Genomic DNA, 13,426 nt, shown 5'->3' on the forward strand with positions numbered 1-13,426 from the left:
CACATACATTATATTACAGTATTTAAAACTAAAGATATTTCTGTCTGGCAAGCTGTAAGTGTGCTTTGTTAGTGCAAGTGCTAGTACAAGGTGATATCATAAGGTAGTGCCATCATAACACATCTTAATGAAAGCCTGCATGTGGCTTGCACCAGCTATTTTCCTTTTGATTCAATGAGACCCCACTGTGGACTTTGTATGTAACTATCTTTTAATAACTGGACCCCAAAGAGCCTTAGTGCCTTCCTCTTACATACTTAACACTTTGCTACTTGTTTGTTCCAGAGTATAAAAGATCTATAAAAGCCTTGATCAATGTGTGCAGCATTTTCAATTGGGGTACTGCCTTTCTGATAGGAAAACTTCATCTCCTGCTTATTTAGACCATAAATATTTCAGCATATCAGGCCATAAAATGCTCTGGTCTGTTAATAGTTGTGGTGTTTTCCCCAATGTCAGACTTTATTCCACATTATTCCAGAACTGACATCTCTTGAGGAAGACTGCCTGGCTGCTCAGCACAGGATGGCTGTTGAAAACTGTCATTTGAGCATGGGGGACATGGAAGACAATCTTGCTCTGCCTGCACACAACACTGGGTAGCAGAGAGCATTACAGGGAACCAGGCAAGTCAGAGGAGCCTTTGTGGAGCTGCATCAATATACAATAAATACCACAGTAAGAGCAGGAACAGGATCCCGTTGTGTGCCAGCAGGCACCGTGCGCGACAGCTTGTGCTGAATGGCTCCAGCTCTTGCCGTGCCAGCAGCTCTGTGCGAGGCAGCATCCCAAGACAAGCGCTGTTGCCAGTGCTGGCTGCTTGTGGGCTCAGGTGGGCGAGCCTGGTCCCCGCCTTGGCACTCGGGAGGCTGGGGCTCCATCTCCACTTTGCTTTGGGCAAGTCCCCTTCGCCACCCTCACATCCTTTGCAGCTTCTGTGCACTTTGGTTGCAGGTTCTCTCTCCCTGTATAATTCTCCACAGACCATTTAACTCAATGGAAAATCTCCCGGTTTGGATTTGGACTTTGTATTATAACCAAAGTATTTGTCAAGTGCCCAGAAAAACAAGGCTCTGCTGGAGTGCTGACTTAAAGCTCAGTTAAGATGCCTTCTTTTCAATATAATTTCTCATGCTTTACCAAGAAGTTTGGTTTTATGAAATGTATCAGCTATTTTCTTTATTCTTTAGGGCCTATCTAGGTATAACCAAGTGCACATTTTTTTATATTTTATTAAATTTTGAAAATGTTAAAAGGAATTATAAACACTAACACATGAACTGTAATAAACCAGTGGGCAAAGGAGGTCTCCTAATTATACCACACTCTTAAAAATAGTTTGTGTATATTGGGATTGACCAGGCCTGATTTACAATTCTAGGAAAGAAAATATGATACAACTGATCCAACAGATAACTTTATCGAGGAGATGTCACAGGCCCAGTCTCCATGGAGCAGGAGAATGTAGTGAAGAACTGCCATAGGGAAGTGTGAGCTGTTTCCAGAAATCAGCAGTTTTGGAGCTGGGTGCAACCAACCACACTGGAAAGAATAATTATGGATTGACCCCTGGGCTTCTACATGTACTGTAATTTTCGTTTTGAATAACAATTATTTACACATGCAGAGCATTCCTATTAAAGGATACTACTTAACAGGTAACATCTATCAGACAATTCAGTTACATACTGAGGAATAGGAACGCAAATGATTAAGCACTGTCTCTCAGAAGAGGCACCAGCTATTTTTCTAAAACCAGAAAGATGGAAAGAAAACGTTATTTAATGAATGTTACATCAGTCAGTGTTTTTCAGTAGCAGGAAAATGTAAGACAAAAATTTGTGTTCACAAAGGCTTTGAAACAGCTGCAAACCTCAAGAGATACTATGATGTAATTCTGAAAGTAAACCGTGAGTACAAAAGAAAGGCTATTGATAGGAATGTTGTTACTCAGAGACCATGGGAACATTAAGTTGTATGTTTATTCATACTTAATAATTTTCAAATAAATATTTAGTTTTGCTGCTTTCTAAATAAATTATTTCATTGAAATTACATTATCTGTATAATGCAAAGAAACAGCAGCTAATAAAAATACTTGTTTCCTAGCTTATCTGGAATTTCAGTTTTGGAACACAATTGAAAACTGCTCTTTTCTCTCCTGTGCATTGCTTTCTAAAAGTCATTAACTTGCTGTTGCAAAAACTGATTAGTTTTACTTTCTATTACTAAAATAATTAAATTACTCTGTTTCCACACTGAAATCTAGAATTAAATTACAGGCCATCAAATTTCTTGCAAATGCCTGACACAGTATTTGTTAATATTCATTTATATCAAAGAAAACATTTTCTATCAGAAAGTGTGTAATTTATAGACTTAAGTCCAGGATTGTGGTTTTGGGCTTTAAAACCTCTCCACAGAATCAAGTGCCTCAACAAATGATCAAATAGTGTCCTGGGCCCAACAATAGAATTCCTGAAGTGTGGAGACCAATGTTACTCAGAAAACCTTTTCTATCTATTTTAGAATTGATTCCCCCAGGATAGGACTGGATACCTCCTCTACCATTCCCCAACTCACATCTGTCTCCACTGCCACAGCAGCAGCAGTGTGTCCTTTACTAGGCAGAAGTAGAACCTCCCTCACTTCATTCACTTTGTCTATCCCTTTGGTGTTTCATGTCCTTCAATTCTATTTTAGAGGCTTTTAACAAGAGCTGTTAATGATTCAGGGGCACCCAACTTTCTGAAGAACAAGTAACAAAAAAGAAATACATGGTCCACAAGGAAAAGAGAAAAACTCCACTGAACAGTGATAGCTTGCTGATGAAGAAAGTGTCTGTTAAGAATTGTGGAAACTTTACAGAAAATCTATGCTTATGAGATGCTAGAAGATTGAGGTACACAAAAGAAGAGGTTCCCCAGAAATATCTATGACACGTCCCTCATTTAACATAGCAGGCTCAAGCTTCTGGCCAGACTTCTCAGCACTCCATTCCCCTGCACAATGGAACTGGGCTGGGCTTTCTGCCTTTCATCCCCACTGCAGACATGAATGTTCAAGAGGTGCAACATTTCCCAAGAGGCAATTACAAAGTCCACTGCCTTGCCTCTTCAGAGACACTTGTTCATTTACAGCAGAAGTGATTAATTACCTTTCCTTTATTAAGTAAAACTTGCCTGTTTGGTTCAGGGAGGTCAATCTGTAATGTGTAAGTTTGAACTGTCATCCTTCACAAATCCACAGCATACATTTGGTTGTATGACTTAGGTGCACATTAAAACATGTATCACAGGGGACAAAATTTTTCAATATTCACATTTGTTCAACCACTGCAAAGCCCTGTATGCTCACATTGCAACAGTCAGTAAGAAAGTGACTAATATGTCAAATTAGGAACACAAAAATGTGCCACTGCATTTAGATGAACATTAAGCTCCAATGAATAGGCTACACTTACAATCTTTCACCCTTTGTTTATTCATTGCTCATATCAGTGACTCATTCCACCCACAGAAAAATCATCAGAAGGGCACTCAGAGGAACATTTTACAAATGTTCCTCATTTTTTCTCTCCAAACTCCTCCCCTCTCCTCCAGCTCCATCTAGTGCAGATTCTACCTCCACTGCAGCATGTGCAAGAACAGCAGATATGAATGGATCACTGGGACTTGGAGATATTCCCTCCATCTCTTTTCTGGCTGCTGGTGAAATGCTCTGGGCTTTGTACATCTGTTACAGAAATTATAGGATAGAATCAGCTGCTTTTAAGACCTAACCATGGCACAAGCAGTTAGCAAAGTGTAATCATTTCCACAACTCCTACATTGCTTTACTAAGATTTTATAGAAGATTGAAAGAGAAACAACATATGTGTGTGCCTTCCAATTGTACCTGGTATAATCTGTATAATTTTTCCAGGAACTGAGGTTAGACTAACAAGTCTGTAGTTCCCTGGGTCTTCCTTTATGTCCATCTTGTAAACTGGAACAACATTAGCTAGCTTCCAGTCAGCAGGAACCCTCCCAGATGTTTGGTAGATGATCAAGAGGAGTTCTTCCAAACCATACGCCAACTCCTTCAGAATGCTGGGATGAATCCCATCAGGCCACATGGACTTGTGAACATTCAGCCAATACAGCTCGTCTCCTAAAGTTTCAGCATCCATAAAAGGAATGTCACTGTCCCCACATTTGTGGTCCTCTGTTTCAGGAGACTCCAAGACTAACTCCATCATGATAAACAAGGAAGGCAGTCTAGATTTTCTTCCTTAACCAAATGACATAGTCAAGAGTAAGTCTGACCAATGATGAGAACCTGTTAGCATAAGGAGGGGACAATTCACAGCAATACAGAATGAATTTTACTAGCTCACTAACCCCCATAGGTAGGATGGAAGGAAAAGTGGCATAAAAATCTCCACAACTACCTAGGCCAGCCCACACCAACAATGTACATTTTGAGACACCCTGTAAGCAGTCAGACCTTTCACTTGGTAGAATTTGAAAAGGTAATTTCTAGCTGATGTGAAGGCTGCCATCAAACCAAGACATGTTACATCACGGAAAACTGACACCTGTTCCTAAACTGATAAAATTTGATATGTGTCCAGTTGAATTAATTGGGCTGGGCACTCACTTGTGTCAGCTCTATAAATACAAGAAACAAAGGAACTTGGAAGTTAAGCCCTGGAAGGCTGACATCTCATACAAAGAAGGAAACCGAGCCAGAGCATGGAGCCAAGCCAGAGGTTTACAGATATCTCACAATTCAATTGTCTAAGGAGAGTTATTCTAGTACTTGGAAACCCTACATCATTTACTTCTGCCCCATATGACTTAATTCCTTACTGACACTTGAAAGCTATGAGTTCAACTGTCCTCTTTACACAGTGTATGGCTGTAGAATATGTGGAGTGACTACTTGGGACTTGGGACACTGAATCAGTAGTTACCTCTTCCCTCCTCCTCCTCTAAAGAGGAGAAGACAGTGGATGCACCATGATTTGTGACAATGGTTCAGGTGCACTTTATGAATCCCAAACCTATAGACTTGGCTAGTAAAAACTTGTAAGCCTCACTGATTACTCAGTAATTAGATTACTGCATCCTTTTTATATGTCAGATGTATAATATAAAACTAGAAATATAAAAGTTAATAGACTAAAATTCAACATCTGCTTCTACAGTGGTGAATAAAAGTGGTAAATGAAAATATTACAGATATAAAAAAGAATTTATACTAGGCTAAAATTCCCTTTACCTCAGACACTTTTCCTGTGATACAGTAAACTAGTTTTTACTCTAGCTATTTCACTCTACTGCCACTGACTAACACAAATATTCTTTGTAACAAACTGAGAGAGATGGGGGTGGGTGGAGGGTGTGACAAGATGACTGACACAGAAAAATGGAAACACACAGAGAGGGAGAGGTAGAGATGTCTTGAACCTTATTTTTTCTCCGTTCTGAAATTCCTTTAATCTACATTTATAGCATATAATCTTGTAAAGACCTCACTTGTTTCAAGCAATCAAAAAAGGAAGAAAAATCACAGGCACAGTGGCTTTGTAAGTAGCCTTTCAGTGTATAGAAAAGCTTAAAATACAGATTTCAAGCACTAAGTCTTTAGATTAAGCTTCAGAAACAGGCTTTATTTACATCTAGAAAAAACCCCAAGTTTTCTAAAGGTTTTCCTTTAGAAACTCATCTAATTGCTTACCTTGAGAGAGCTATAAATTTCAAGGTTAATTTTTTCTTACGTTGGTCACAAGATTGACCAATACTGACCTTTTTCTCTCCAATTTAACTGAAACACAGTTCTAACCAAACAAATAATTCTGACTCCTAAAAAAGTTAACGCAGTCATAAGGACTGCAAAAGATAGTGGCAAAGAGCTGTTAACTTGTATTCAGCTACTAATCCAGACAGAATCTTACAAGAGGATGTATGTCTAATTATGGTTTTAACTGGAAACAACTATGGACTTTTTATCTACGTAGGACCCCACTCACAGACAACTCTAATACATCTACAGATATTGGCAGACATGTGGTTTGGAAGGCCTATCTCATAAAAAGCATCAACTCTTATGTCCACTCCTTAGTATACAACTTGGAATATGCAAGAGAAGACTGAGGTAATATTCTTTTGTAGTATCTGACCTACATGAAAACGGTAGTGTGCTGGACTTTGATTAGTATGCTGAAAAGTTACCTAACAGGTCAAGATGAAAACCTTTTCCTGGCATAGCCTGATTTAGAGAACAAGGAGGATCTTAACTTACAAATTTATTTAAAGATCCACACTGAAATTCACAGAACTCAATTTACACCGCAAGTTTAACACCTTAGTTTCCAACACGATGATATTGCATTGTTCAAGGAAGTTTACTATTTGCAGACAGCTCTGTTTTACAAAGCACTGAACTAAACAGGGAGAAAACCTGTCCTAAAACCCTCATCAACTACAGTCAAGAAAACTTTCAACATTTTTTGTCATAGAACTGAAAGAGATGAAAGGTCAACACCGAGGTCTTCGTAATCAGCTGAAGCCTCATTTTTAAAGGACTGACTTCACTAGATAAATACTGGCACCTCAGATCATGTTTACATGTTTTAGCAGGAGAACACATGAGAATCTGGTACGTGACTCTTGGGTATGTCCACACAAATGTTATTTTAAACACTGCAGTCAGTATTTATAGATTTCTGTCTTCTGTGAGTATGTTGGAAGCATTACAACAGGGCAAACTGTTCTCAGCTAAGATACTGTCTTTTTAAAGAGTGTTCTGATAGAGAAAAAAACCCATGACAGCACTGTGAAATCAAGCTTACTGTGCTTTGATAAGAGAAAAGCACTGCAGATGTACAAGCTGCACCCTTAGCAGGAAAGGAAAAAAAAAGAATTCATCTCATGACAAGTCTTGTAAGAAGTCTGAAAGAAAAACCTTTGTCAAAGAAACTGAATGTTGGAAAGAATGGCAAAAAGCATTTAGTCTCTTTATTTAGCATTATGTGAAACTTGAAGAATCTGTTTTACTGCTGATACTGGCTATATGCTCCAACAGTTCAACATTCCAGTTTCAATAGGTGCTTTGACATGACTTTGTACACACTTTAATGTAATACTTCCAGAGCTCTAGGTCCTGGTGCTCCAGGGCAGTCAGGAGAGCACCTACAACCAGATCTCTGGCATTCCACGCTGTTATATGAGTATAGAAAAAGATAAGCCAGCACTTAAGACTCACACATCTTTATATATATAACCATTGTCTTTATATAAATAAGTCAAAAACTTGAAGAGCTTGGGAAGCAGATATTTTTCAGTTTGCCTCTCTTTCTTCACGTTCACTGACAACTATTCTTCTCACATGTAGTTAATTAAAGTGGGAGCTATGAATGTAAACACTATGTGCTTCCACAGCTTTTAACACAGATATATAATTTCTCAGAGTGAACAGCAGCTTCTTGTGCAATCACATTGTCATACAATATCAAAATTATCTGAAGACGATGAGGAAACTGGAATATTGCTGCTCTCAGAGTTCCTGGAATGTCTGTACAGCAAGATCTCCAGTACACTGTAAAATAATTTAGGCTGGAAGGGATCCCTGGAGGTCATCTGGTCCAACACACCACTCATAGCAGGACCAACTTCGAAGGTGGATCAGGTTACTCAGGGTTATTTGAGTTCCCCGTATGTTCAAGGATGTAGATGTCCCAGTTTCTGTGTACACTGTTTAATCAATCTCATCTAAAGAAAGTCTACTATCTATTCTATTTGCCTTGCTGCGAACTGTAATCTGCAAAAAAAAAATCAACAACCTACAAAACAAAATGTACATACAGAATTGTAGTGTGGTTTGGCTTGGAAGGGACCTTAAAGATCATGTAGTTCCAACCCCACTGCCATGGGCAGAGACACTTTCCACTAGACCAAAGTCCCATCTAATCTGGCCTTGAACACTTCCAAAGATGGGGAGTCCTTGACCTCCTTCAGCAAACTGTTCCAGTGCCTGACCACCCTCAAAGTAAAGAATTTTTTCCTAATATTCAGTATAAACCCGTCCTCCTTCAGCCATTCCCCCTTGTTCTATCACTACATGCCCCTGTCAAAAGTCTGTCTCCAGCTCTTTTGCAGGCCCCCTTTGAGTACTGGAAGGCTGCTCTAGGGTTACCCAAGAACCTCTCTTCTCCAGGCTGAACAATCCAAACTCTTTCAGCCTGCCTTCATAGGAGAGGTGCTCAAGCCATGTAATCAACTTAGTGGCCCTCCTCTGGACTGGCTCCAACAGGCCCATGTCCTTTGTCTGCTGGGGGTCCCAGAACCGGATGCAGAACTCCAGGAGGGGTCTCATCGAAGCAGAGTAGAGGGGCAGAATCGCCTCCCTCGACCTGCTGGACACGCTTCTTTTGATGCAGCCCAGGATGCGGTTGGCTTTCTGGGCTAAGCCCACTAGCACATATTACAAATATGGGAAACAGATACATTGTCTGTAAAGTTACTCAAATAGTCTTTAGAAAAAAGTATCCAATTGGTCCAGAAGGCCAACAGAATATAAATGCCAGAAAACCCACTTCTTGCTACAGTATTATTCTTGCAAATTCTATTCACCTCTGTTGTCAGAAGCAGAAAACTTGCCTGTCGTGGATAGGCTTAATACCTGACTGTGCAGCTCAAATGCTGTATGGCTGAAAACAAAACTCAAGAAGCTCAATAACTATAGAAATCTATGACGAATCAGCTGACATGATTAAAAATTCTACAATGAGATTTCTTACAGGACTAATTTTAATTTCCATCTTAAGTAAGATTTTTAAAATATACAAAATACATTGCCTACTGAAACAGTAAATATTGTAATGTGAGAGACATAGCCTGTTGCTTATGCTCACTCTCTAAACACAAACTTGTGTTTAACATCAACTGTGTAACTGAGCTTGCTTCTGTAACACCTTCAGAAACAAATGTTATATAAGTGTGAATTCATAACCTATGTCAAAAGGCTTAAAATTTATCTTGCCTACTTTTAGCAGTCTAAAAGTTAGCCTGGATTTGTTTTCCAAACTATCTACTGTTAACAGAGATAGTGTAGAGTGATCTCGCATATCAGGACGAAGCTTCACAAAGTTCCATGTCTCTCCACTGTTTATCTAACTTAGACCAGGCACCTAAGAATTAGACTGCCTACCTTAATTTCATCTATTTTGTATGTTTAAATTGCTGTATCTTTAAGGGGGAGAACTAGACAAAAATATCATAGTGAGAAAATGCACACAAGCACACCATATGATTCCAAAGTGATCAGCAGCTTAACCAATTAATTTTTTGAAAATTCTGTAACAAATGCCTTTTTTTTAAACAGAGCACTGAATTAGTCACGGCTTCAAGTGAAAACATGTACAGCAAGTTCAAGTCTTTAACTGATCACCAGACCAACATATATACAAAAAGCATAATTTAATTATCATCTTTTTGCAATAAGTAAGCATTAACAATGAAATATTTAACGGTCACAAGTCTTTATGAATATCTAAAAGCCTAATACAAATATCCAAATTATTATTAAAGATTAGTCATTTGAAGTTTTAACAATAAGACATTTAGTAACTCTGCATTAAATCTAACAAGCCCTTTCTAGAAGAATATTAATTTACAGTCATTCTTTCTAAGAACTCTTTGTACAGTAAAAAAAATTATATTTGTATTTTTCTGCTTTCCTTTCCCACCCAACCACCCACATAGTTTTGCTCTCAGACAGAGCTACTAGCCAATCAAACCTGATGGTAAAAATCCTCTCAACCAAGGGTCCAAGATCTCAGTTTTAGCATCCAGCTCAAATGCTCTTTGGGAATAAAATCCATGTTTTTGTATAATGTGCAAAGTGCAACTTTTCTCCAGTGCCATCAGAAGTGTGTGCTGCTATGAGCTTCACCAAAGAATAAAACAGTAACAATTAAGACTTTTCAATTTCCAATCACTCTGTAACAAATGTTAAATGATGTTTACAGGAACGATAGATCAAGTGGATTATATCCTGGTGCTTATTAGGTCAGGTACTTTCTGATTTCATTAGGACAAACCAATGTTTTTACTCAAGTTCTTCAGTTTCCTCTGTAAAAAGGTCAGCCAAATCTGCCACTGTCAACACTGAGGCTTCTGACTGTTTCATGGAAGAGCTGGTGTGACTGTGGGAAAAAAATTGCATGCAGGCATCAGAGAAAGAATCAATGTCAGTAACAAGCTGTGTGCACTGGAGACAGACCACACAGCTCAGAGTCAATAACTGCTCAGCTTTGAAACTCATCAGGAAAACCACGTACACTGATCAGCTACTGCTCTTGTACATTCTAAGTAAGATACAAAGTCCATCTACGGTCCTTAACAGTAGTCAACACCAAACACTGCAAACCCAGCAAAAGCAGAACATGGGATAATCTGCTGTGCCCTTTTAACATTTAAGGGACTGTCTTCAGTTTCCATACATAACGTTTAATACTACTTTCAAAACATTAGTTCTCATGGGATCATTCAACCACTGTACATTTATCCAAATTTTATATGTAAAATAGTGCTACTTCACAGATATGGAAACCGAATAAATCATTCTTCCAAAGCTAAAACTGAAATCTTTCATAAGTACAACCAAAGATGTGCACATCCATTTTTAGTTTCATAATCTCTAACCAGCAAAACTTCCCTAAACTAAGGCCTCCTCCTAGATTTATCATGCGTATAAAATATATAAAAGGTACAAACCTCTTACACTTTCTGCATAAAGAACACCCTTTTTAGTCCAGGCCCAGTCCGTCATTGCTTATAGATTTTGTAAGGATAAACACAGTGAAAACTACTTCTGTGTCTACACAGCAGCCTGATCTATAAGCTAGCATCTGGGCAGTGCCTGCACAGACTGCAAAACCAACCAGTGTGACAGAGCACCGTTGGACTAACTTGGTAGAACTTAAAGGTAATGAAAGGAAGAATCCATGGCCTGTATTAGAGCTCACCACACGTGCCGTTGCTCCAGTGGCAGGCTTAGTATTACTCCATCAGTTGCAGTGTTTTTATACTCACGGAAATACGTACAGTGAAAAGACGAATCATAACACATAATTTATTAATTGGGCTTTTATAAGATAAAACGTTACCAAAACACTTTCCAGAGAATTAAAATACCTCAAGGTTCAAGTTACTGGAACCAGGTTAAAATTTTTCAAGTCTTAAAACTTTTTTGCCAATCACAGCAATTTGAAGGAGAACAGCTGAGTTTTATATACAAAGGTATGCATGCCTAACTATAATAAAAGTATGGTTGAGAATCACCTTTTCATTTTCAGTGTAATAATGATGTTTTAAAAAATTCAACACATACCTTCTATCTACAGTTTTCAACATAGTCTGCATTCTCTCTTCTATTGTTGCTTTTATCAGGAACCTGTGAACAATGGTAGATCTGAATGTGTTTAAAAAAAGAAAACAGGACCATAAGTGAGCAGAAGTTATACTGTTATTGATGAAGTTCATAACCATATTTTGTCTCACACTAATTCTTGTAAGAATGTTGAAAAAATGCCTCTATTTTAAGAAAGAAATCTTAAAGGTGATTAACAACTTCCACTGACATTTCAGGGTGTTTAGTGCCTCCCTGAGCACACACTCACTTGGCTGACCACATACTAAATGAATATAAGCTGTATTACCTAAAATCCTAATGCAGATGCTGGGCAAAGTTCTGCTTTCTGTGTCCTTACTACAAATAAACCCTCCTCAAGAGCCTAAAGAAATTACTTTGGCCCACTGGTGATATACAATGTTCATCCTGCATTGCCACAAGTTGTTCCAAGAGACAAGAGCTCAGTGTGATGGATTATTAAAGTTGATTTCCAGAGTTTTAACAATATTATTTTTGAAGACAGTAAAATATTATAATTTTTTTTAAAAAAGTCAGTAATTGTAGTCAGTAAACACGGAACTGTAAACACTGGTAAAACAAAACCAAAAATGTCAATAAACATAACACAAAATGACAACTCCATTTATGAAATAAAACTTCAGAAAGAAAGCAGTAATAAGAAAAACCTGCCAGGCACAAGAAAGTGAAATGGAAAAGACTCAGCTCCAAAGATAAAACTGAAAAATCATCCCAGGCTCCCCAGCATAAACATTTTTTGAGACAAGAGCCCTTGAAAGTGCTTAGACAGTTTTCATATCTTCAGTTGAAACTTTGGCAGGTAACATTTCACAGAAGAATGCAGGGGGAATACTTTGGGATTCATAGGCAAAGGTCTACCCCAAAAAAAGAGAAGTAAATAAGAACTCAACTGAAGTGGTAATAGTTGCATACAGGAGTATTCCCTTATGCTCACTGTACTTAGAACACAGCCCTTTTTCAAATAAGCCTTCCTGAAGTCTTAATTCTTAAAAGGTACAGTACCTTCTTGCTGCTTTTATTGCAAAGCTTTTGCCAGACCTTTTGTGCCAGCATCATGTAAAATTACAATCCAGGCTGTTGCAATCAATCTTCCCTATGCCCTCACAGTTAATTCAAAATCTTTACCAACACACACAAATATCCACCTGTTCATAAACATTCTTTCACATACATGTTTCTTCGTGTCCTCTCTTTGCCTTTATTTCCAGAACACAAACCCCACTATTATTCTAGAATATTATTATTCCAGAATTAACTCCAGCTATTTTTCTCCTTGATGTTCCAGGTTTTAATTTTTTTTTCAAGTGACATGAGACCTAATGAAAAACATACACATCTTATATGTTCAGGACAAACGTTCCAAAACCTTTGTTAAGTCTTCACTACTACACGTGTAAAATCAACAACATTGAAACAAACAAGAGATATGCAAACTCATTAACATCTTCAAAGAGATCTAGATGGGGATGAGGGCAGAACTGTGACTCAAAAAACTAATCAGTTGTAAAGTGAGTGTGCTATAAAGTTCTTTTTGGAAAAAAAACCAACCAAACATCCCCCCAAAACAAGCAAACAGAAAACCCCCAACAATTTACTTGGCTCCTAATCTGGAGCTGAGAATGACCAGTTAGAAGGACCCTCTCAAGGAAACTCAGGCCATGCCTGAACTTATCCTCATAACATAAAGGATGAGTTGCCTGGAGATGCAAAGCTGAGATATTTCTGGACATGTTTGCAAGCAGAACTTCAAAGTTAAAAACTAAGGCATCAATGGCACACATAAAACAGGGCACCAGCTGAACAAGGTTTTTCAGAATTTCAGACTCAAGAGCTTACACTCTTCCTAAATGGTCCAAATGCAATTTGTTTCTGCATCTTACCCCTGCAGCACAAAACTCCCTAAAATACACAGTGAATTTTCAGCAAACATGTTTTAATTTAATCTTTCTGTCCCTTTTATGATTATCTTTAAAACAAGGGTTCCTAT

At 38.2% G+C, this 13,426-nt stretch overlaps 1 protein-coding gene across 4 annotated transcripts in view; it reads right to left on the reverse strand.

Annotated features, from left to right (window-relative positions):
* Nucleotides 1–1,419: 1,419 nt before the first annotated feature.
* SHPRH (SNF2 histone linker PHD RING helicase) overlaps nucleotides 1,420–13,426 on the reverse strand; it is a 61,892-nt gene continuing 49,885 nt past the window's right edge. For 3 of the 4 annotated variants that reach the window (XM_017813735.1, XM_017813736.1, XM_017813738.1), the window contains exons 29-30: nucleotides 11,380–11,460; nucleotides 1,420–10,192 (exon numbers count right to left, since the gene is read on the reverse strand). In XM_017813735.1, coding sequence (XP_017669224.1) covers nucleotides 10,096–10,192; nucleotides 11,380–11,460 — 178 coding nt within the window. In that variant the 3' untranslated portion in view covers nucleotides 1,420–10,095. The remainder of the gene's footprint in view (nucleotides 10,193–11,379; nucleotides 11,461–13,426) is intronic. The other variant, XM_017813737.1, reaches the window with a different exon arrangement.

The sequence above is a fragment of the Lepidothrix coronata genome, unplaced genomic scaffold (assembly GCF_001604755.1).
Source record: "Lepidothrix coronata isolate B3197 unplaced genomic scaffold, Lepidothrix_coronata-1.0 Scaffold42, whole genome shotgun sequence".
Lineage (NCBI taxonomy): Eukaryota > Metazoa > Chordata > Aves > Passeriformes > Pipridae > Lepidothrix > Lepidothrix coronata.